Source organism: Apostichopus japonicus, chromosome 16, assembly GCF_037975245.1.
Source record: "Apostichopus japonicus isolate 1M-3 chromosome 16, ASM3797524v1, whole genome shotgun sequence".
NCBI classification, from domain to species: Eukaryota; Metazoa; Echinodermata; class Holothuroidea; order Aspidochirotida; family Stichopodidae; genus Apostichopus; species Apostichopus japonicus.
The window spans coordinates 39,702,585-39,728,589 of NC_092576.1; the positions used below are offsets into that span (position 1 = coordinate 39,702,585).

At 37.8% G+C, this 26,005-nt stretch overlaps 2 protein-coding genes across 8 annotated transcripts in view; one reads left to right on the forward strand and one right to left on the reverse strand.

Annotated features, from left to right (window-relative positions):
• The window catches only part of LOC139982340 (epidermal growth factor receptor kinase substrate 8-like), an 81,530-nt gene that overhangs the window by 32,413 nt on the left and 23,112 nt on the right, over nucleotides 1-26,005 (forward strand). For 6 of the 7 annotated variants that reach the window (XM_071995061.1, XM_071995059.1, XM_071995062.1 and 3 more), the window contains exons 5-12: nucleotides 342-503; nucleotides 1,466-1,615; nucleotides 2,301-2,365; nucleotides 12,351-12,493; nucleotides 13,946-14,049; nucleotides 15,464-15,679; nucleotides 16,950-17,173; nucleotides 17,783-17,981. In XM_071995061.1, the coding sequence (XP_071851162.1) occupies nucleotides 342-503; nucleotides 1,466-1,615; nucleotides 2,301-2,365; nucleotides 12,351-12,493; nucleotides 13,946-14,049; nucleotides 15,464-15,679; nucleotides 16,950-17,173; nucleotides 17,783-17,981 (1,263 nt within the window). The remainder of the gene's footprint in view (nucleotides 1-341; nucleotides 504-1,465; nucleotides 1,616-2,300; nucleotides 2,366-12,350; nucleotides 12,494-13,945; nucleotides 14,050-15,463; nucleotides 15,680-16,949; nucleotides 17,174-17,782; nucleotides 17,982-26,005) is intronic. The other variant, XM_071995064.1, reaches the window with a different exon arrangement.
• On the reverse strand, nucleotides 19,085-25,107 carry LOC139983776 (uncharacterized). The gene is made up of 6 exons (XM_071997553.1): nucleotides 25,041-25,107; nucleotides 24,424-24,528; nucleotides 23,710-23,916; nucleotides 22,731-22,937; nucleotides 21,752-21,958; nucleotides 19,085-20,723 (listed from the first exon to the last, which is right to left on the reverse strand). Exons 1-6 carry the CDS (start codon nucleotides 25,105-25,107, stop codon nucleotides 20,044-20,046), a joined length of 1,473 nt encoding a protein of 490 aa, XP_071853654.1. The 3' UTR covers nucleotides 19,085-20,043.

The following is a 26,005-nucleotide window of genomic DNA, read 5'->3' on the forward strand; positions in this document are numbered from 1 at the left end:
ACACACCAAAGTGTGCACAATCATACAATCTCTCCTGGGGCACCACAGTGCACCACAGCCACATGTTCCCCGGGGGACTTCTCATTAGGGTGCAGCCACAAACCTGCTCACACAACTACATTTACAAGTTACCTCGCAGGTCCCCATTTATACACCTGGGTGAAGAGAGGCAATGGAGATAAAGTGCCTTGCCCAAGGACACAACGCAATGATCTGGCCAGGGCTCGAACCTGTAAACCTTAGATCACAAGTCCACTGCCTTAACCACTTGACCACAACGCCCTCCATTAATCCTGTACACAGGTATTAAACATGATCTTGCCTAATTCTCCTCCCTCCAGCATTTAACTACCCTGATTATGGACCGAAAGGAGGGGATCATTAACATGGACGATGCCATGAGGAAACTACGACTGATGGACGCCAAGGGAAAGATTTGGGCGCAGGAAGCAACCATGCAGATATTTGAGAAGGATATTCGCCTAGTTGATAACTACACACAGGTTAGTAGTGTTAGTATATATATTCATACTGGTTCATACTGGTTCATACTGTCAGTGTGAGTGCATTGAAGCAGGGCATAAAAGTACAGTATTGAAAAGAATTGTCTCAACTTGAATAAAGGAGATACTGTACACCTAGTTGATAACTACACACAGGTTAGAAGTATTAGTATATTTCCTACTGGTTCATACTATTAGTGTGAGTGCATTGAAGCAGGGCATAAAAGTCCAGTATGGAAAAGAATTGTCCCAGCTTGAGTAAAAGGATATACTGTACACCTAGTTGATAACTACACACAGGTTAGTTGTGTTAGTATATTCACACTGGTTCATACTAATTCATACTGTTAGTGTGAGTGCATTGAAGCAGGGCATCAATGAGTTGATAACTACACACAGGTTAGTATAGTATATATTCATATTGGTTCATACTGTCACAATGATAGATGCAGTGGCGGAGCGTTGATATAGTCACTTATTCGTGTACTTATTTTCTACAGATAGTGTACTTATTCGCGATTATTGACTTTTTTATTGCGCTCTCAAATACCTATTGACATTTGTCACATTTTGTTGGTGTAATTTTCTGACAAAATGGCGATGACACCTATTTATTCTTCGTTTATCTGCAAACTAGCAAGGCCCGGAAAGGGTCAGTTCTGGCGATCTAGGGAGTATCTTTTCTCAGAAAAAATTTCTGTGTGCTCCGTGCCAACCTGTGGTGGCGCTCCGCTTGGATAGTGTCGAAAGCGCCCCTACATACCATTCTCGCTCCCCCTGATCAATACCCCTAGCTCCGCCACTTGATAGATGGAATAATTATGCATACTTGTATAATTATGCTTACTTCTATAATGATGCATACTACTAATTATGCATAAGTATGCAGTCTTCACTGGATCTGCTCAGTATATATACTGTATACAATGATAGCTACCGTTCCGTTGTTATCTTCTCTTCAGGATACGATTGAAACCTTGCCGTTAGCCGACCTGACCATGGTGCACGCCGAGCCAAACAAAACACAGTACAAGAATCTGATACTACTGGTGTTTCAGTTCAGCAACAAGAAACCTCCCGAGATATTCTTCTTCAGCTGTGAAAACACTCCGGTAAATGTTTCATCTTCCCCTTTCCCTCACTCCCTCCCTTTCCCCTCCCTCCCTCCTACCCTCCCTCCCTTGGTCCCTCCCTCCCCCCATTTTCTTCTGAAAAGAATCATTGTCTGTCTTCTGCCACAATCAGAGATCATAATCGTTGATATGTTTAGATCAGGGGTGGGCAACCTACAGCCTGCGGGCCACATGCAGCCCGTCAGTGAGTTTTTTGTGGCTTGTGCGTTGTCTCAAGAAAAAGAAAAAAATCTATTTTGCATCATCACAAATACGAGCTAGCTGCTTAGAATTTATCGGCACTAATGATGCTGTCAGGTTGGCCTACTATCTCCATTAATTATCAACTGTACTGTATTGACAATATGTTTTTGTGAATACAGATTTAGTACACACACCAATTGCTTGAAAGTCCTTGGAATCAAAGGTTTGAAATCAACAGCAGGTGGTTGGTTAGGTGCGGCCCAGTCAATTGTTCACTCCTTATATCTGGCCCATTCATTCAAAAATGTTGCCCACCCCTTGGTTTAGATGGTTTCTTTACGTTTATGATTTAATGAACACAATGTCCTACATGTTTCTCTCAAATGCGATATAATGGTCGACCAATCACAGAGGCAGGAGGCAATAAGCCTGAAGTAACACCCGGGTAATTTGATTTTGGTTTTTACTTTTCTTTCGCCAGGGTCAGGAAGTTGTCCAGCAAGTCAAGAGGGCGGTGGATTCAGCGGCAGGAAAGAAAAAGAAAAAGTAAGTAGAAATGAATATTCAACAATATTCAAATATATATAAACTGTCATGTACAAAATGAATATTCAATGATATTTAAATTGTAAGGTACAAAATGAATATTCAACTATAAATAAGTTGTAAGGTACAAAATGAATACTCAACTATAAGTAAATTATCAGGTACAAAATGAATATTCAACTATAAATAAGTTGTCAGGCACAAAATGAATATTCAACTAGAAATAAATGTTCAAGTACAGAATGAATATTCAACAATAAAGAAATTGTCAGGTACAAAATGAATATTCAACAACATCAATAACCTAGCCTTTCACAAGGTGCTCACTTTAATATGACAAGATACATTGTGAATGGAATTGAAACCACTAGTTGCATGCTTGTTAACATTAACTTTGTTAAAAAAAAATTAAAAATCAAAGAAGTTGCCCCACTTTAAAACTTTGCAGACTTAGTTGGAATAACTTTGTGGAATTTGTTGAAATTTGTTTACAAAATGCATAAAGGTTTTCTAACTACAAAAAGTCATCTCTTAGAAAAGAAAAGTTGTAGGGTATAAAAGTTAGTGACTTTTCCATGCTAGCAGGAACTGTTTTAGAGATACAAAAACAAGGGCAAAACAAGAACAACTAGAGACAAAAGTCACCCAGAAATTTAATTGTCACATTGAACACATGAAGGATTAACTATCATAAGTTATCATGATATATTGAGGCTCACATTTATCTACTCTAGTTTTTTCTTCAAAATGGCACCTATATAGTTTGAGAGGTCTCATGAGTTGTTAAGTGGATGATTTTACTGTATTTGTAAACAGCCCGAAAAGGCTGCTTGCATTATAGACAACATGATGATACATGTATCAAGTGATCGATAGTTTCGATAACAGAGCTACTTCGCAGGTTTATTCTGTGTCATAAACCTTTTGTATCCGTCTCGGTTCATGTCGTCGATTCTGTGAATGATCAACAGCCCGTCCTGATAAGACTGTTGACTTGCTCATCAAAATTTAATTCTCGATCCACATCATACATTTATGGAAATGATAAAGTCAGACATAAATCAAACATAGATTGTTCTTTTATTCTCTTTTCTTGTCTATGAATCCATGTTTCGTACTTTACCCTTACAGCCAAACAGGTTGGATATAGATAAATATAAACGAGATTGTTCCCCTTTAATAATTATCGCTGATTTTTTTCTTCTTGATTTTTCATTTTGTTTTGTTTGGTTATTATTATATGGGATGATGTTTACATGTGTTTACGTAGCAACCTTTATGGTTCCCCGACAATCAAAATTTAAATACATGGATAAGTCTGTTTGAGTGGATTAGTGTTTCCTTTTTACTGTCTGCGATTGGAGAAATGAGAATTGCATTAATCTGAACCTTATTTATATTCTACATAAACATACATTATAAATAATTATAATGTATGTTTATGTAGAATCTATAAAGTATAATGTTTGTGTATAATTGTTTATGTATCATGATTATGTATAATGTGCATGTACAATGTTTATATAGTATGTATGTGTAATATATGAAGCTAGTTCATGAACATTATACATAAACATTATACACTCTATACATAATCATTATACATTATGCATAACGTTGTACGTTATACATGAACATTATACATAAACAGTATACGGTATACATAATCATGGTACATTATGCATAACCTTGTAAGTTATACATGAACATATACATTATACACTATAGTGTACATAGTGTACATATACATTATACACTATAGATGCATAATCATTATACATAAACATAAATACATTATAAATTTTACATTATACATTATACAAATTTTACATTATACATTATCATAGTGTACATATACATTATACACTATAAATATTCATTATACATTATACATTATAAACATAAATACATTATAAATTTTACATTATACATTATACAAATTTTACATTATACATTATCATAGTGTACATATACATTATACACTATAAATATTCATTATACATTATACATTATAAACATAAATACATTATAAATTTTACATTATACATGATACGTTATACAAATTTTACATTATACATTATCATAGTGTACATATACATTATACACTATAGTGTACATAGTGTACATATACATTATACACTATAGATGCATAATCATTATACATAAACATAACTACATTATAAATTTTACATAAACATTTTACATTATACATAAAGGTACATATCATTATACATGTATACGTTAAATGCATAAACATTGTATGTAACATTATACATGAGACATAACATGATACATCATATATGAACAGTAAACATATAACATTATCCATAAACAATAGCAAATGGACTGTACAATCCTCAAGTCAGGTTTGTAATATTTTCCATCTTGATATTTTGAAATTTGACTTATAAAATAATCATGAAAGTTTATCATTCTGTAATCTTGAAATGTTGACAGTTTAATGAAATGAAAACCAAATCTGGCTTTAAAATCTTGACATTTGACTTCTTAATCTTGAAATGTTTGAACTTGAAGGTTGGAATCTTGAAGACTTTTCATAGTCACAATTGTCCGGAGGAATATTTAGAAAAATTTGTTCTGTAGAATATGTCCCTAACAAACCACCATAGAAAGAGGTATCGTGTAGAGCGGTTACTGTGTGTTTTAATAACAATGACCTTTGAGGTCTTACGTACAATGACTTAACACGAAAATGAATAATGACTCAAACAATAAAAAACAACACCAAAAGTCAACAGGAACTTCTCTGTGAGGAGTTCCAAATACAAAGCTGTGGGTTTGGAAGTCTATAGGCTGGTATGAGGGCTCCCTTTGTTCTATGGATGGGCGACCATTGTTCCCCACAATAAACAATCTGATTTACATTTGAGTGCTGAGATCAGTTAACAATGATTAGGGGTATTCAGGGTGTGAGCTTTTCAACCACAGACAAATGAAGTGATATTATATTGGTGGGAGGGTATTGTAACATCAGTTTAAACATGAAAGGACTTCCTTGAGACTATTGGCGGTCAATTGATGGTTTCCTTGAAGGAACGTTGTAAGTCATAAGAAATTTACAAGTTCTGACAGGTAGAACTATGTATTTAGGGTTTATAGTGTTAGATACCAATGAGCCTTACAGGAAGTCAGATTTTTGTTGGTTGTTTGGGGAGGTCCATTAATTAGGTTAAGGCGTGACTTAAGGGTTACGAGGTTCCATTCGTAAACAATAAACTGGTATTCCATGGGTACAGGGTGTGTTCTTAAGCTACCGATTAGTCATATTGGGAGACCAGTTTGCTGTATGGGGTCACCTAATACCGTTTAGCTACAGTATGACTAAGGGTATGGATTCATATATATATATATAGATTAATGTGTCACATTCTATGTGTACAGGATTCTATTCTTAGCTACTAATTATTAATTAGTCATATAGGGAAAGACAGGTTACTGTTTTGGGTCATTTAATAATGTTTGGCTATGACTTAGGGTACATGCATTCATTCATCGTAAAGAACAAATCAGTGTTTTACGAAATGTTGAGATACAAATAAGCCGTTCAGGTATTCATTTTTTCATCGGGAGTCATTCCATAAATTATGGTCGTGATCATGTTTGTTCAGGTATAGAAAATAGTTACCAACTTTAACAAAATTTGTTTAGTTCTTTCTATCGTGAACCAGTTTTACAACTTTGCATTTTGTACTCCTTTGGCATGCAATGCTAGATAAACTGTAGTACTCTTCTATGCGTTTTAATGATCATAAATAATCAGCAGTTATTTTTACTATGCTTAAGCGACCACGGATTTGGGAGTGATCCGCAGGGGCTTATAGATTACAACATTCACATTGGGTGGCTTCCAATTCAACATTTTAACATAAATTTGGAATCTTTTTCAATGTAGAAAGTCATTTCAGATGGCAAAACAGTAGATTGCTCTGGGATGAAAACCCCACCTGATAATGACCTGGCTGAGTATCGGGCCCTCAAACCTCCCGATTGCTAAGCCGAATTGCTTCAAATGCCACCCGCCTTTATCATCTCTGACACAGCACCAGTTTTGATTAAAATTAGACAGCAAATATTGTCTTGATCAAAGTTATTTTTATTTTGATCAAAGTTACAAATCTCTTTAGTCAGATGGCAAATTTTTTGTGTCTTAAACTTTTCATTGGGAATGGAAAATTGATAGCCAGAAAAATGTACCCCCCAAAGACAAACAGTAAAAAAAGTAGGTTCAACAAGGGAGTAAAGTGTAGTAGCAAAGTTTTGTAAAGAGGTTTTGTTTATTTTGATTCCTGAGAGGAAGGGAGGGGTGGGCCAACCCATTTTGATGGGTGTGCCACTGTTTATGTGTACTGTTACCTGTTCGGCGGCGGTACATTTTTATGATATGAAAGTTCACTTTTTAAGAGGTATCGAGTGTTTGGTTTGACGTCAGAACTGTCACCTAAATTGTTTCCGAGGATGGGTTGTTTGCCCAGCTCCAAATTCCTGGAGTGCCAGTGGACAGGGAGGGTATAAGGTTCATATGAATGCTAAAAAGTCTGCTTTGAAATAAATACCAGGTCCTCATGGAAGTTTACGTTCCCTTTTGGGGTGCAACCAGTGGACAGGGAGGGTATAGGGTTCATAGACAGATCTTATAATGAATGCAAAAAGTTGCTTTGAAATAAATACCAGATCCTAACGGAAGTTTACATTCCTTTTTGGGTGGGCAACCATGATTAAAGGGATGCTCCTGTGAACAAAGTTTAAAAGATTGCTGGAGAAGGTTTATGAATGCATCTGGCAACAAATGAGTTAGTGATGTCATTATTGCAATTGAGCTGCACACACTGTAGTCTGCAGGGATGTGCCCAGGATTTCCCGAGTGCCGGGTATACTGATCGCCGTCCTGGGGGAGGGGTTGAAGGTGCTCAGATGATTGTGGGGGATACAGAAGAGAGTCATGGATTTAATCGATCGTTCCTCGGTTTGTCTTGCCCACAGGCTGTAATAAGTTTTATTCTTTGATTAATGACAGATCAGTCGCTGAATTATAGATTTCAGAGTTGGAGACACACTAGGCATGTCTTGAACCGGGGGAGAGGGGAAGCTAGTACAGGTGTATATATAGCTCTTTAAGTTAAGTTCTTTCTCTTCCCAAGGTAATAAATTAAATCTAGAAGAGAGAGAGAGATATCATTTCATGGAAATATTTTTCTGGTTTTTGGAAGGGTCCAGTGTTTTCTATACCAACCCACCCCTTCCCCCTCCTCCCCCATCCCCAAAAAAGAAAGAAACAAAGGATACAAAAACATCTCTACCATGTTGTTTACAGTTTTGTAATATGCAGGTCAAAGAGTTACAGGTTTATGGTTATTCAAGCAAGTCTTAAAGTACTATGGACTCATTTCCTTGTTGGTTTTGGTTGCTACACCAAGAATGTTGGTTTTGTAGATTTTAGGATATGAGTACTATACCTGTAAAGTTCAATATTGTGGTTAGGTCTGCCTTGAGAACCATACATTTTATTGCTAGGTGTGCTACCCTAGATATATGCAGCCTACTGTATGTGGTTTATGTATACTTTTAAAGTGATACAGTATGTTCACTGATGGACCAACCAAAGAAAAAGAATACGGGTAATTTATGATTATAATCTATGTAATTAATGCAATGTGTTATTGCCACAATCACAATATGTAAATGGGCTAATAACAAATATAAAAGAAATAAAAATAATAATAATAATGATATATAAAAAATATAAAAAATTGGGTAATTTTGAAACATAATAAAAGTCATGTACTTAAGTCTTTGTAAAACTTACAATTGAGGGGGGGGGGGGGGGCGGTAAGGAACGCTGGTGGGGGTTCCAAATTCCAAAAGTAGTTTGACTTGCTTATTGGTGCATAAGTGGAGAAGGTGAAGAAACACTTGGAGGTTTCAGTATACATGTCACTGATCAATTATTGGACAAATTGTTGAAAAATGTTCAAAATGTTGTCATACAGACTATAACCACTTTTTAAAGGTAGTCAGTAGCATGCTATAATTGCTAGAAGTTTACAAAAAGGAATTTCCTGGAGGTCTTTAACCCTCCAAATTGTTCTCACACATTTTTAAGGAACACACAATTTTAGATGACTGAATGTCTAAGTGAGGAAAATATCCTGGAAGGTTGTAATAAAAACAGTTAAGTGAGGACAATAATTTCCTGGAATGTTGTATTTATTGTAAATAAAAACAGTCTTTTAAGAATTTCGACCAAAGGTGACCATGTAATTGAATATCTAGCATATTTGGGGCCAATACAGCATACCTTTAAATTATTCCCATTGATATACTGTATGCACCCCAAATATGACACCAAAACTCATTTGGCATTCTTGAGACTGTGCAAACAATGGAGGCCTTTGTCATTAGTTGTGAACCTGTGATATTATCAGTAATAATAGCACTATGGACTTTCCATGGTGTCACCTTACCCAACAACCAGCCTGGATTTGTGTCTTACAGTCTATATGACAATGAGTTTTGGGTGAAGGAAAGGTCTACAGAAGTCACCTCGTTACCATGGTTTTGCTCTCCTCCCTGCTGTAGTACATGCTGGTTTGCACTGATTCTTCCACACTAGTTACCACACACTGTTCAACCCGCCAGCACGGCTGTTTTTGGTATGGACGGTCAAGTGTGTAAACGTGATTGTTCAATTACTTTCTGCTGGTAGACTCTGCAGGGCTTCCTGTGTGCAGTACAGTACAGTAAACATAGTATTGAACTATCTATTGGAAATTACATCATTCACCCTGTATCGGGTTCAAAATTTTTATAGCTCTTCTAGAATCTCCTGCCAAAAGTGACCCTTGTCGATATATTAGGTCATGAAATGAGGGTCATATTTATAGATGGGGATAATTAGGGATAAGGAGATGAACAACTTTAAAAGTGTGAAATTCTGTTTTTTCTTTCTTTTAATCCTTGAGCAGTAAATTGCATCCTTGAATCATTGAATGTTATAAAGTTGTGCTTTCTTACATATACAGTATGTGGATTCTTCATATTTTCCTGTATATGAAAACTTTTTCCTAGTCGGCTACTGGTCAATTTGATGGATGTGAATTGTCCAGTCTACGGGGTTTGGAAATTTGGTGCCTTTTGACCGATCATGGATGCAGTCATGGTTGCGGAGTGTGGTTGACATCTTGGGGATTAAAATGAGAGCGCTGAATTTTACATTGCGTTTAAATTCTGTTCTCTGATCTACGGATATAAAATTGTGCTTTTTTACCTATATGTGGAGTCTGCAGGTTTCCCTGTACACCTGCAGTTTTACCCTCACTCTAAGCGCAGTCAATTTGAAGGAACATATGCATCAGTCTTGCTAGGTTGAAAATTCTGTACTGTTAAGTATTAACCTAAAATTTGCTGTATAGTGGTAACATTAAAGGTCACTGTGGTTGACACACATCTTGGGGATTAAAGTGAGAACGCTCAGGAGATTAACAGCTCTCTGGGTTTTAAATTGTGGTATAATTCTGTTCTCTGATCCAAGAATATAACTTTATTATGTGCTTTCGCCTACTTGTGGATTGACGATTTCAAGGTGACCCTTACGGATTCTACTGTAATTGCTGGTCCATTAATTGCGGTATATTTCTTGGAATGCCAGCTACTTGTTGCCATAGTGATTAATGTGACATTTTGTATTCTTTTTTAACCAAAGTCATTATTGTCATGAGTTGGGTTATAAGGTACAGTAAAATTTTAAAATACCAGAGTTGAGGATTGCTAAGTTTTCTCACTTAACTGTACACTGTTTATATACTACCATGCTCATAAACCTTTCTGTATTCTGTGTGTGTTTTTGTCCCTTGTGTTACTGTTACTTGTCATTTAGCTTTGAAGAAGATCCTGCTAGGATCGAAACCTCAGGCCAACTTACTTTTACACATTCTCTTACACAGGCTCTCTAGTGGATTTAAGCAGTTTGCTAACAGTTTTATTTAATTTATTATTTAAATAATATTAATAATCATAATAATAAATGAGACTTGTATAGTGCCAAATCAGTAAACAAAAATCACTGCTCAAAGCGCTTTACAGAGAAAGCAGATTAATTGTTGTATATATCTACTGTGCATGCTGAATAGGGAATAATTTATCCGGCATCGCATTGCAAAATACTATGCAAAACAGTCAAGTTGCTATGCAAAGAGTAAAGATGTGTAGCTGTTATTGTACCATATTATTTTATAAAGGAGAAAATTCAGTGCCTTGAAAACTGATAACACAAAATATAAAGTCATTGTTGCATACTGTAAGCACAGGGAATTAATTTTATATCTGTTATCTCATCACAAAATACTATGCAAACTGGTCAAGTTCCTATACAAAGAGTAAAGATGTAAGGCTGTTATTGTACCATAGTGTTTAATCATTTAAGAGGAAAGTTAGAGCCTTTAAAATTGGTTATTATGCATAATTATGCATAATTTGTCACTTTATAATCATGAATGCATAATTATGCATAAATTGGTTAATTATTCAGAGCCTTCAAAATTGATAACTATGCAAAATTTGGTTAATTATTCCCTACTGTACACATCAATATATATACTGGATTTATATCAGAGAACTGTTGTAATACACACCCTACATGTCTGTTGAAACTAAAATGGCCATTATTATTATTAAAAAGAGAATCATCATGGGGATTGGGATAGGAGAGGGGAGAATGGGGGGTGGGGAGAGGGGGAATGAGAGAGGGAAAAGGGAAGAGGGTAGTGCAGATACAGGGGATGAGAAAAGGGGAGAGGAGAGTGGGGATAGGGGAATGGGGAGAAGGGAGAGGGGGAGGAGAGAGGGGAGAAGGGGTACAGTATAAGGAGAGAGAGGATGGGATTGATGGTGGGGGGATACAATTTTGTCAATGTCACTCCTCAACTGTTTGAGTTACAGGGCAGAATTTTTAATTGAATTCCTTTTCATATGAATATGGTGAGATATTTTTGACCTTTTCGTTATTTGAAATATGACAATCTGTCCATTGTAATGACATACTGATTGATCATGGGGTGTATGCTTTAAATGTGTTGTAAAAGTTATATAATATTATAAGTACTAAGTCCTTCACCAAGTGAAATTCCATCCCATTACTGTACAGGCCTATTGGCTTCAATCCCGAATCGCACAAATTCTGGATGGGTGTATTAGTTAGGTACACCCACTTATCTGTAACACTGTTGACTTTTGCTGTGAAATATGTGGTTCTCAACTGTAAATCCAATAAGCAAATCCAGTCGGTAAATTGACCAAGCTCTTGAGATGCCTTTTAAACCCTCCTTAAACCGAAGGGCAGTACTGTATACGGCTTAGGCACATACAGTACCCTATTGGAATAATCTCGTTAGTCATATATATGGTATAAGATATATATCCAATTCCCAATGCATTGAATCTAGAGTTTGACATTGCTATTAATACTGAGAAAGACCACTGCAAACCAGTTGCAGTGTTTAAAGTGGCACTCTCATGTTGTTAGTACATGCCTACTATATACATGTATAGAAAATCCGGAGTATTTTGTGTGTCATTTCATTGCAGTATTAGCAATTGAGCAATATCAGAAACATTTAAAAACATAAAACACTGTAACTTCTGTAAGAGTTTCTAAATTGAAACATGTTCATCAAATTCTTTACATGAGATCAATCGAATTGGTCTGGGTGATGAATCAAATTGCAGTAGACATGTGTCTATATGGCTTAGTCACATACAGTACAGTACATACCCTGTGGAATATCTCAACAGTCATATGGTACAAAACATTCAGGTCTCACAGTCACCGACTTGTATTGTTTAAAATTGTAATTGTATTGTTTAAATGTATTGTTTGAATTGTATTGTTTAAATTGTATTGTATAAATTTTACACAGTGTGCATTGTTGATAAGCCTCAGTTGTCATATATGGTTATGGTTTAATTGCAGGAAGTCCCCACCAAGTTCGGGGAGAAGTTCAGAGAATGGCATCGTGGTCCCGCCACCCCCACAGGAGCCAGCTCCTCTACCCCCAGATAGCCACGTCAAGGAAAAGGTGGCTCTATATGCAGCAGCTTATGCTGCAGCTCAAGGTATGGTGATGATTAATTCATGCATATTCATTAGTAACTGGCCCACAAGGATCAGCCAGTCAGGACAATTAAAATATGCTAATACCGATTGACACTCTCCTCCCATAAGCTTGCTTCAAAGCACTCTTACTGACAGTACAAACAGTTCCTGCTGGTTCATACTGTCAATGTGAGTGGGGATGCACCGGATCCAAATTTTGGGATCCGGCTGGAACCGGATTTTGCCGGATAGTACATGAAATCCGGCCGGATAAAATCCGGCCGGAACCGGATTTTCTCATTACACAAAAGAAAATCATTAATAAGAAGTAGAAGTATGAAACAAGGAGCAAATATTAGGTGAGGTATACGCATATTATAAAGAAGGTGGTTTTTGTGGAATTTAAAAAAATTCAGATGTATTTAACCATATAAGAGATTGTTTCACACATAAATATTCAGAGAAAACATGAATGCCAACAATAATGGGAAAGTAAAGTTTCAATGGAACAGTATTTTGACTGATAAGTATATGAATGGTCTATTTTAACTGCACAATATTAAACTGATGAAGGCTGCAAGAAATGATTTCACTGCAAACTGTATTTGTTGTATATAGCTTCATATTATTACAGTAGTTGTATTACTTTGATTGATCTTTAGAAACAGTCGGTCAGACCATTGAGAAAATTAAATTAAACATGTTAAACCTAATTTTTTCCTTTGAATGTTTTTATTAATTTTTGGAAATAGTTTACATTGATTTAAGCTAATACCAACACCTTTTTAAGGAATAATTCAGGCCAGATTTTGAAAAAGATCCGGCCGGATTTTGAAAAATATCCGACCGGAACTGGATAATTCCTCACTATCCGGCTGGATAGTCCGGCCAGACCGGATATCCGGTGCATCCCTAAATGTGAGTGCATGGAGGCAGGGCATAAAAGTACAGTATGGAAAAGAATTGTCCCAACTTGAGTAAAAGGAGATACCCCTAGTTGATAACTACACACACAGGTTAGTAATTATATATATGAATTCTTACTGGCTCATACTGGATAATACTGTCGAAATGAGTGCATTGATTCATTGTAATCCTAACATTTTCATATAAAGAGAAATCCTATTGGCAGAGTCTTTACAAGATGGCCTTCAACGGAAGATCAGTTGAAAGTTACCTGTGTGTGTAGGAGATGTGGGAATCAGCCCTGGGTTTTGGTTCCTTGTTCTTGCAATCCTTTGAGTAAAATGTTAGGGACAGTTAATAAGCTTTGAAAGAGCTAGAAGACTTTATATTTATATGATAACTGCTACTCCTGCTAATCATTAGTCTCTGTAAAACATTTTTCTAATAAAAAAACTTTTTTCTAAAAACTAAAAAAGTTTTCTCTATTTTCTTTTAAATCTCTTGTAACATTCATGATTGTTTCTTTGATGTTATTCATCTCTGCTCTCTTCTTGACCTGATTATAGCTGGTGGAGCCGTCATGCCACCCCACACACCGTCTTCCTCTATCCCCAAACCAGACAGGGGAGACAGCATTGAAGCACTGGCATTGAGAACAGAAAGAGATGTGGTGAGTAAGGGCAGTGAGACAGGAGGTGGTTATGGGATGAAGAGAGAGGGAGAGTGAGAAGTGGGGTGGAGAATGGGAGGAGGTGAAGGAATGGAGGAGAAAGCCACAGGGGATGGAGGGTGGGGTTATGGGATAACAGTATTGAGGCACTGGCATTGAGAACAGAAAGAGATGTGGTGAGTAAGGGCAGTGAGACAGGAGGTGGTTATGGGATGAAGAGAGAGGGAGAGTGAGAAGTGGGGTGGAGAATGGGAGGAGGTGAAGGAATGGAGGAGAAAGCCACAGGGGATGGAGGGTGGGGTTATGGGATAACAGTATTGAGGCACTGGCATTGAGGACAGAAAGAGATGTGGTGAGTAAGGGCAGTGAGACAGGAGGTTGTTATGGGATGAAGAGAGAGGGAGAGTGAGAAGTGGGGTGGAGAATGGGAGGAGGTGAAGGAATGGAGGAGAAAGCCACAGGGGATGGAGGGTGGGGTTATGGGATAACAGTATTGAGGCACTGGCATTGAGGACAGAAAGAGATGTGGTGAGTAAGGGCAGTCAGACAGGAGGTTGTTATGGGATGAGGAGAGAGTGAGAAGTGGGATGGAGAATGGGAGGAGGTGGAAGGGATAAGAAGGCCACTGGGGGTGGAGGGTGGGGTGACGGGGTTGATGTGGTAAGTCGGCGTGTGGGAGGGGGTATGGGGGAGGGGATAAGGTATGGATATAGAAAAGTGGGATGGGGAGGGGAGAATACAAAAGAGAAGGCATGTAGAATAGAATCATGTAAACTTACTCTTGTTAGTAGTCTTCCCTAAATTCTTACCATGAAAGATGAAATTAGGTATTTTTAACAGTTGCAAATGAAGATGACTGCAATGTTATGGTGACTCTAGGTACTTAGGAGCTGAAAGGTGATTCAAGGGTTTATCTTGAGGTCGAGTTTAGGCACCCCTGGTTATTCTCCCGACTCAGGTGGAGAGTTGGTCACTCTAGATTTGTAACAATCTCTGTGGAAAAGTATCACACAAATCTTACTTTTTGGCAAATGAGTGACTCAAGGCCTTTACTAGTTAAAACACCGGGTCGTTGAATCCACACTGATTTCTGAGTTCGGTTGCGGGGAACCCGATTATTGAGCTGACGAAGTCAGAGATAAATTAATATAATAGTCGCACTTCTGTATCTATCCCTCAATAACTCTCGAACAAATGTATTTTACTTCGCTCCTCGCTTACCTGTCTCCTCACAACCTCAGCACTCTAGTTCTACCCTTTTAGCACTGTGTGCCCTCTATGACCAGACCCCTCCATTCGATGCCCTCCTCGTTCTACCGTTTTTAGACTGAACCAGTAACCCTAAGTAGCTTAGACGTTCGTTTTGACCTCGGATTTCTCTATCCTCTTCAATTCCTTCAATTCTATCCCTCAGGAACTCCTGAACAAATGTTTCGACGAAATCGAGTTCTTCATCCAGCGACTCCAGAAAGCGGCGGAGGCTTACGTGGAATTGAACAACAAAAGGCAATCGAGACGACACCCGCACCGCGAACCGGGAGACGGCCTGTTGCTGACCAGATCCAAACCGCCATCAGATGCCGACTACATCAGCTGTTACCAGATGTTCAAATACTCACTCAATCTACTGGTAAGTGATTAAAGGAATGGAATGGTCTGGGGTTGCCCTGGAAGATGGGGGAAAAAAACATGAAATAGGCCAAAAAATGAAAATATGCATAACACAGAGGTCTTGTGAAATGAAGCATATTAAACCAACTCCTAACAGCTTGTCTTGTTGTAGAAACGAAAAATAAATCCATCGATTTCTCGTTTTGTATTATCTGAGTAAAACCTGAATAATTTTCAAACCTTGTTGCTACCTCAGCAACGGATAGAGCTAATTAAAAATGGGAGTTGGATTGATGTGTTTCTGTTTAACTCGCTTGATGAAATAAATTCCTCTACCATTTTAGACTTCATTATCCCATCAACATTTGCAAAGTCTAGAAAAGTCTTGCAAGGAACAGAAATCTGCGTTGTGCGGGATCCTGGTAGTCAAGAGAATCCCGGTATCCCGATCCCGGTATTGACTAATCCCGATCACAGTGCAATGTGTAACTACAACCGGTACTGGGAAAACAACCGGTTATTACATTCGTTTTGGTATCATTCCCGGGAATCCCGGACAAAATAAAAATATCTACGTGTTACTATTTGAATTAAAGAAAGAAAACACTTTCATTTCTGGTTTCTGTGTTCTTAGTTTGAATAATATCTGATCAATTTACATACTGGCCTATGCCTAGGCTATGCATATTGAATGTATGACATTGACAGTCTCGTAACTAAGTGCTTTGAACCATAGATAAAAGTTGAGGAAAATCCCGGTTGTAGTTACGATACCTGGATTCATGTTGCAACACTACCGGTTGTGTGAAATCCGACTACCGCACAACGCTAGTGGTTGGTTAATGGCAGATTAAACTGGTAGAACTGATAAAAAAATATTGTTAAAATCAGTATGTATATATTTAGATATATCATCTCTTCTCAACTCTTCTGAACTCAGCCATACATATTCTGTTTCTCTGATGTCATGTGATGTACAAAATATTACATTAAAGCAATTAAATACAGAGAAGTGAAACAATGACAATATGTAAATATGTGAAATATACATTATCTCAGTGAACTAAAATCATTAATAAGAGATTAATTAAAAAAAAATTAAAAAAAATCAGCTGATACAGGAGGAGGTGTTCCTTGGAATTTAAAAAAAAGAACAAAGAAGAAAAAGAGTAAAGTTTGAGTTCAATGTGTGTCAGAAACTCACTCGGATGTTGAAGTTTGATGTAACATTTATGTAAAAATAATAGAGCTGAGGAAATTCCTCTCCTTGTTCACTCCTGCACTTTCAGGCAAAACTGAAGAACCACATTCACGACCCTAACGCTCCGGAGCTTGTCCACTTCCTGTTCATACCGCTGAAACTAGTGGTAGAGGGCAGCCAGGGTCCCAACATGGCCCGGTCCGTAGAGTCGCCACTCCTGACCCCCCAGGCAGTGGACCTTCTCAACAATTGTCTCACGTCGAGGGAAGCCGACCTCTGGAAATCCCTCGGCCTCGCTTGGAATGTTCCATCGTAAGTGAAAAAAAGCGAGGAATTGGGAGCATGGTTCAAGTTGATCAATTCCCCACTTTTGGCCGTAGATATTATGTATTGATACAGCTACGATTCTGATTATAAACTATATTTTCTTGATGTTTCGTTTCATTGATCCTAAAACCTCTTAAGAGACTGCCAGAGTTGTGACTCTGTTTACGGGTCTAGTTGATTCAAAACCAGACAGTTTCCGGGGAGTTGGTTCACTTCTGAACTTTATCGAGTCTTATCCGGTTTCATGAGTTTCATGAACCAAGTCACCCATCTGTTTTATCCCTTAGGGGGAATACTTTATCAAATTTCTTGGAGTTGGTTTCGCTTTTGAAGTTTATCGTTTAATAAACCAGAGGGTTTCCGAACCAAGTCATTTTCTGTTTCATCCCTAAGAGGAAATACTTTATCAAATTTCTTGGAGCATGGTTCAACTTTGAAAAATTTAAGCTATCAAGTTATGACTTACTACAACACTGGTGTCTACAGGCTGGTTTGAAAAATGTTTTGTTGAATCCGTCCAACTCTGATACCCAAAAAGTTGTCATGAGTGTTTACAGGATGAATTTGCATAAGTTTATGTTTGGTATTTTGCAGGACGGAATGGCCCAAGGACAAACCGATAGCCAGATTTGTACCACAGTTTAGGGATGGTTGGACTCCACCACCAGTCCCCGCCGTTGAACAGGTAACCCCGGAGATTAATAAAAAACTGGCGGAACGTGCAGGCATGGCTGCCCAGGCGGCTGAGGCAGCTGCCAAACACGAAGCAAGGCGGAGTATCGCCATGGATATGGTAAACTAACACCATCTTCATGCTTTTGCTGCTTTCTTACTATCCTAACACACTAAATGTATAGCCTTCTGTAGCCTAGTGTTATTTTAGCATCAGTGATGTTAAATGGGGTGTATTTAAATCAGTTGCTGTGTTCTTTTATGGTCGATTGGAGATCAGCTTTGGGGAGCATATTGCAATTGATAGATTAAGAGAGAGAATTAGAGAGAGACAATGTTTCAAAAATAGATAATTCTCTTAATATTGAGATTATTGTCACAGTTTTAAACCAAACCACCACTTTTTAATAGTACAAAATAATTTTTCTGAGAAAAATATTATGGAGTAAAAATGGTATTACTGTTAGCCACACACTGTAAGTAAAAACTGATTTTACTTATAAATTGTACAAGTTGTTTTCTATCAGCAATTGCAATAACTGATAGCTGATTTGTTAAAATGTTTGTTTTGAATGCAGTATGCTCCTTAAATATCTTACCTTGTCAATTTCTTCAAAATTCCATATATCAAACTGTAGAATTTGAAACCATGTTAATTTTCTCAATGCCGGTTACCATGGCAATATGATTTATTGTATTTAATAATCTTGTTTTGTTATTTGATGGTTGTTTTGATCTACTAATATTTTCCAGTTTCTGCTGTGTGCAACTGTATTAATCTATGCTTTAACATCCTTACTGTCTTCTCGCAGCAAAAGCAAAAATATTTCATCACCTTAGTAACCTATACCCATAGCGACTATGAAACTGCAGAAACTAGACACTAACTCCGGTTTCCAAGGGTTACAAAATGGTTCATTCTGTCTTTGTGGGGTTTTTTTTTAATCTAAACATGAAAATTGGATCGGGGAGAAAGGGTTTCCTTTAAAGGGGAAGTAAACGTAAAACTGTTGTCTTGAGACATCAAGTGATAGAAATAACGCTCCCTTCGAATTATTCTTTGATATGGAATGGAACAATGAGAAGATGGAACAAAAAATTTGCTAATTTTTAGTGACAGAAAAAACCGGTCATCATTGTCACCCACACATGGAAGAAATTTTTAGACACAGAATAACGAAAAACAAAAATTTTTTGCTATTGTTGAAATTTTTTGGCATGTACGATAAGTGCAATTTTTACGACTGGAATGATGTAGTTACGAATAATAGGTGGCAGTGCTACTACGTAACTGAAATAAAAAAATTTAAATAAAATTTAAAGAGAAAAGATGTTTGGGTAGAATGGAATGACTATCACTAAAAGTTGAAGGTTTACAGTCTTGTTCAAGGCCAAGGCCCCCCACACGACTTTAGACCACTTAACCCCTGGTCATTGGTAACTTGTCACACCCACACTCCAAGGTGTGCACAATTCAAACAATCTCTCCTGGGGCACCACAGTGCACCACAGCCACGTGTCCCCAGGGGGGCTTCTCATTAGGGTGCAGCCACAAACCTGCTCACACAACTACATTTACAAGTTACCTCGCAGGTCCCCATTCATACACCTGGGTGAAGAGAGGCAATGGAGATAAAGTGCCTTGCCCGAGGACACAACATATTGATCTGGCCAGGACTCGAACCTGTAATCCTTAGATTGCAAGTCCATTTGCCTTAACCACTGGACCACAAGGCCTGTGTTACATTTTCATTACATTACATAGGATGTAATATAGTATATATATAAGCCCAACTTTGGAGATTGGGGTACACTCAATCAATCAATCAATAGTCATAAGCCAATTGGCCCATTCACATGAAAGCAATAGATCAAGTGACACTATTGGTTAAGACAACGACAGTAAGTGTTGTCAGCATTTGAAACTGTTTACATTCGTAGGGTCATTGTGTCATTATTTTGGGATTCAACCTCTGAAGATATGTATTACGAATCTGACCTCATGAATCGATTGTAATTATATAACTTTCAAGAAAATACAGCACAAACTGGAAATATCAAAACAGGACTTGGTGGGAAAATAAACCAAGCACTTCAACACATGAGGGCCAGGGTTCGAATCCCGGTGGAGGCTGGAAGTTTTGCACTGTTTCTGTAGGTATATAGACACAGTGATTATAATTCTATTGTACAATAACAGTACAAGACGGTGACCACATGACCACAAAACTGAGGAAATATGTCTTGATTGCAATGAAAGAAAATGACTTCACCTGTTTTGCACTTGCGAATTCCAAAACTTGTAAAGTTGATCTCTGAAGTAATTGACTGTCATCGCTATGTACGTGGACCACTTTAGAGGCCAACTTTGTGATTGCATCAACAATCTTCTCATTTTTATAGTCTTGTTCCAGCATACACATCATAGCAAACTTTTCATGTTTAAGGTTGTCTTGCAGATAATTTACAATTTTACCCGAAGCAGTTTTATTAAGACCACAGGCAAATCTGTAAACATAGTGAAGTTCAAAGGGATCCAAACAATGGAGCAGTTCAGCTACAGTCTGACTCTCTGTTGTAGCAGAGGTTGGAGATTCTTGAGATAGATAATCAGCAATGTAGTGTGCAGCATACCACTCACAGAACAATTTGTGGTAGAATCTGACTTCATTTTTGTAGAGAAATTGATCACCAGTCAGAACTTCTTCCTCAAAAAATATTCCAGTTTTAAGGTACTGCTCATAAAAGTCATCCCCAAGTCCTTCTCTCAGGGAAGTACTATACCACACAATCAGTTGGTTTTTACCGCTCAATGCCTCAAAAGCAGCCTTGTTCAACTCATCATGTTTTGAGCCAAAACATACTTTTTAATTGTTTTGTTCATCAAATGACTATGTAAGCAAGCTATCACATTACGAAAGAAGCTAGTAACTGATTTGAATGTCTTCAAGTCTTTGTTCTCGTGGCTCATGTGAGCAAACAAAACAAACAACAAAGGAACTTGACACAAGTCACCGAGTAGAGGGTTTCGTTGGAATTTAAGTATTATTTCCCTGGCGGCTTGTTCGTCACCCTGTACAACTGCTTTTCGAATATATTGATCTCGGATATCCTCGTTGAAACCTGTTAAACATATTCAATCAGTATGCGGTGCAAATTCTTTCGGCAGGTAGAAAGGCCTGGTAGTCAGAATGACGTCTATATCCTGCAACATTTCTCTCCGAAGGATAAGAGAAATATCAGTCTCTTGATCGTCTTTATCAGGGTATTCGTCAAATCCATCCAAAATAACCAACACACCTGAACAATTCTTTATGATTGATTCCACAATATCCTCACTCAGATCTGAGTCTCTGGGTAATATAAAACGCTGTATTGCTTGGTATATTGACTTCACCCCTCTCAGTTGTCTTAGCCGCAGGTAAAGAAGTATCAGTACGTTTCTTAAAGGGGATTTTGGAACTCTTTGGCACCAATCGTATGCAAGCTGTAGTGTCAGTGTTGATTTTCCATATCCGGCTTTGCCCTCTATAATTTGCCTACCACAATTCTCAGGTTACTTTAGTAGTTCATGATGTGACTCAATGCAATGTAGTGGGCAGCATACCACTCACAGAACAATTTGTGGTAGAATCTGACTTCCTTTTTGTAGAGAAATTGATCACCAGTCAAAACTTCTTCCTCAAAAAATATTCCAGTTTTAAGGTACTGCTCATAAAAGTCATCCCGAAGTCGTTTTCTCAGGGAAGTACTATACCACACAATCAGTTGGTTTTTACCGCTCAATGCCTCAAAAGCAGCCTTGTTCAACTCATCATGTTTTGAGCCAAAACATACCCTTTTCAATTGTTTTGTTCATCAAATGACTATGTAAGCAAGCTATCACATTACGAAAGAAACTAGTAACGGATTTGACTGTCTTCAAGTCTTTGTTCTCGTGGCTCATGTGAGCAAACAAAACAAACAGCAAAGGAACTTGACACAAGTCACCGAGTAGAGGGTTTCGTTGGAGTTTAAGTATTATTTCCCTGGCGGCGTGTTCGTCACCCTGTACAACTGCTTTTCGAATATATTGATCTCGGATGTCCTCGTTGAAACCTGTTAAACGTAAACGATCAGTATGCGGTGCAAATTCTTTCGGCAAGTAGAAAGGCCTGGTTGTCAGAATGACGTCTATTTCCTGCAACATTTCTCTCCGAAGGATAAGAGAAATATCAGTCTCTTGATCATCTTTATCAGGGTATTCGTCAAATCCATCCAAAATAACCAATTGATGCACCTGAACAATTCTTTATGATTGATTCCACAATATCCTCACTCAGATCTGAGTCTCTGGGTAATATAAAACGCCGTATTGCTTGGTATATTGACTTCACTCCTCTCAGTTGTCTTAGCCGCAGGTAAATAAATATCGGTACATTCCTTAAAGGGGATTTTGGAACTCTTTGGCACCAATCGTATGCAAGCTGTAGTGTCAGTGTTGATTTTCCATATCCGGCTTTGCCCTCTATAATTTGCCTACCACAATTCTCAGGTTACTTTAGTAGTTCATGATGTGACTCAATGCAATGTAGTGGGCAGCATACCACTCACAGAACAATTTGTGGTAGAATCTGACTTCCTTTTTGTAGAGAAATTGATCACCAGTCAAAACTTCTTCCTCAAAAAATATTCCAGTTTTAAGGTACTGCTCATAAAAGTCATCCCGAAGTCGTTTTCTCAGGGAAGTACTATACCACACAATCAGTTGGTTTTTACCGCTCAATGCCTCAAAAGCAGCCTTGTTCAACTCATCATGTTTTGAGCCAAAACATACCCTTTTCAATTGTTTTGTTCATCAAATGACTATGTAAGCAAGCTATCACATTACGAAAGAAACTAGTAACGGATTTGACTGTCTTCAAGTCTTTGTTCTCGTGGCTCATGTGAGCAAACAAAACAAACAGCAAAGGAACTTGACACAAGTCACCGAGTAGAGGGTTTCGTTGGAGTTTAAGTATTATTTCCCTGGCGGCGTGTTCGTCACCCTGTACAACTGCTTTTCGAATATATTGATCTCGGATGTCCTCGTTGAAACCTGTTAAACGTAAACGATCAGTATGCGGTGCAAATTCTTTCGGCAAGTAGAAAGGCCTGGTTGTCAGAATGACGTCTATTTCCTGCAACATTTCTCTCCGAAGGATAAGAGAAATATCAGTCTCTTGATCATCTTTATCAGGGTATTCGTCAAATCCATCCAAAATAACCAATTGATGCACCTGAACAATTCTTTATGATTGATTCCACAATATCCTCACTCAGATCTGAGTCTCTGGGTAATATAAAACGCCGTATTGCTTGGTATATTGACTTCACTCCTCTCAGTTGTCTTAGCCGCAGGTAAATAAATATCGGTACATTCCTTAAAGGGGATTTTGGAACTCTTTGGCACCAATCGTATGCAAGCTGTAGTGTCAGTGTTGATTTTCCATATCCGGCTTTGCCCTCTATAATTTGCCTACCACAATTCTCAGGTTACTTTAGTAGTTCATGATGTGACTCAATGCAATGTAGTGGGCAGCATACCACTCACAGAACAATTTGTGGTAGAATCTGACTTCCTTTTTGTAGAGAAATTGATCACCAGTCAAAACTTCTTCCTCAAAAAATATTCCAGTTTTAAGGTACTGCTCATAAAAGTCATCCCGAAGTCGTTTTCTCAGGGAAGTACTATACCACACAATCAGTTGGTTTTTACCGCTCAATGCCTCAAAAGCAGCCTTGTTCAACTCATCATGTTTTGAGCCAAAACATACCCTTTTCAATTGTTTTGTTCATCAAATGACTATGTAAGCAAGCTATCACATTACGAAAGAAACTAGTAACGGATTTGACTGTCTTCAAGTCTTTGTTCTCGTGGCTCATGTGAGCAAACAAAACAAACAACAAAGGAACTTGACACAAGTCACCGAGTAGAGGGTTTCGTTGGAGTTTAAGTATTATTTCCCTGGCGGCGTGTTCGTCACCCTGTACAACTGCTTTTCGAATATATTGATCTCGGATGTCCTCGTTGAAACCTGTTAAACGTAAACGATCAGTATGCGGTGCAAATTCTTTCGGCAAGTAGAAAGGCCTGGTTGTCAGAATGACGTCTATTTCCTGCAACATTTCTCTCCGAAGGATAAGAGAAATATCAGTCTCTTGATCATCTTTATCAGGGTATTCATCAAATCCATCCAAAATAACCAATTGATGCACCTGAACAATTCTTTATGATTGATTCCACAATATCCTCACTCAGATCTGAGTCTCTGGGTAATATAAAACGCCGTATTGCTTGGTATATTGACTTCACTCCTCTCAGTTGTCTTAGCCGCAGGTAAATAAATATCGGTACATTCCTTAAAGGGGATTTTGGAACTCTTTGGCACCAATCGTATGCAAGCTGTATTGTCAGTGTTGCTTTACCATATCCGGCTTCGCCCTCAATAATTTGCCTACCACAATTCTCAGGTTACTTTAGTAGTTCATGATGTGACTCTAAAAGTTTCCAAATTTTGTTTCCATGTGCTTGTTCAACTAACCGTTCAATGCACAATACATTCTGTCTCTGATGTAAGGCAATGGTTGTACGGAGTGATAAAGTATCTCATACTTTGCCTTTAATTCCGTGATGAATTGTTCCTCCTCTGTAGGAAACCAGAAAGTGTGATTAGTAACAAACTTATTTTATATCAGGAACAAATTCAATAATGAAAATGGTCAGAAGAAAGTTGTTTTTTTTTTTAAATTGAAATCTCATTATTGGTAGCTGCTCAACCAAATTTCTACAATGTCTTGATATTTTCATTTAATTGTTAGACTTTTTTCTCAAACTAAATGGCTATTTGAACACCTTGTGTTAATTGCAAAGAGACAATTGATTCCAACATTTGGCAAAGATGTGTACAAACGAAATACAAACGAAGATTATAAACAATGTTAGGATTGTAACCTTTTATAATGTTAATCCGGTGCCTGCCATCTTCCAGTAGCTGGGCTGCAGAACGGCCGGACCAATTGGTTAAATTGTCAATCCATCGTAAATTCGGTCGGCCTGGCTTACGTTTGTAACCACAGGGTAGCCCACAGGGTAGCCCACAGAGTACAGCACATGTAAGGCCTCCACAACGTACTGCATTGGGATACTATAGTAGCTTACTATCGCTAAACTGCAGATAAACAATCAGTGTAGTCCAAGAATCCCAGCCGAGATAGCCAAACGGCATTAAGTTACAAAGTCGATTGTCAAATGTGAATGTTCTTGGGACTAAGGCAGCCCAGGACCTGGCTAGATTTTTGTAAATCCTTTACACAGGGAATTATTTATCCTGCATCGCATCGCAAACATTTTGCATGAAATGGTCCAATTGCAATATAAGTGCAAAGAGGTGTAGCAGTTTAGTATGAAGGAACCGGAGTATTTTATCAGAGACAAAACTTTGAACTTTCAAGACGGCTACACAAAATCTGAACACTTAATATTGCCTGCCTTATAGTGTGAAAAGAGTACATTAGCTGGACAAAATCAAGTCTCATTTTCAAATGATCGAAAAATGTATATTAACAAACGTTTGGGAAAATTTCTGATATCTTCTCCGATGTGATTGATGGGGTCTTGAAGAAGTGTCTGAATGAGGATCTGTGGAAAATGTGTGATTAAACGTGAGAACTGGCAAAGCTGCTTCTGTGTGTGTGTGTAAATCACACGTTTTCACACAAAATCACACCTTTTCACACGAATTCACACATTTCCATAGATAATCCCTGAGGGTTTCAGAGTTTCATCACAGGCTTCCTCCACCTGTAGTTATGGAACATGTGCCATACAGTAGGTTTCAAGTTGTACGTGGAATCATTTAGAATCAAACCGATTCAGTGAATTCTCGCTATTTAACATCCAGTTTGGTGTAAAAAGACTGGTAGCTTGGTAAAAGGGTAATACTTTGATTCATTCCAAAAAGTTTGTTTAGAGTAGTAATCATGAAATGGTGACTTGGTGACATTAATAGACAAATTTACGCAAAGACTTATCTGTGAGTACACTTGATGTTTCTGTGCGTATGAGTCTAAAAATGTCAGTTTTCTGTTCTTACCTTCAAACTTTGAAGATAATGACCCAATTTG

What these genes read in the sequence shown, in the direction of transcription:
- LOC139983776 (XM_071997553.1), bottom strand. Translation starts at nt 25,107, where the DNA reads ATGCCGTTTGGCTATCTCGGCTGGGATTCTTGGACTACACTGATTGTT. An exon ending in TTATCTGCAGTTTAGCGATA is followed by an intron (nt 24,529 to 25,040) that starts GTAAGCTACTAT and finishes GGTTTCCTACAG; the next exon opens with AGGAGGAACAATTCATCACG. An exon ending in ATCCGTTACTAGTTTCTTTC is followed by an intron (nt 21,959 to 22,730) that starts GTAATGTGATAG and finishes TACGTTTAACAG; the next exon opens with GTTTCAACGAGGACATCCGA.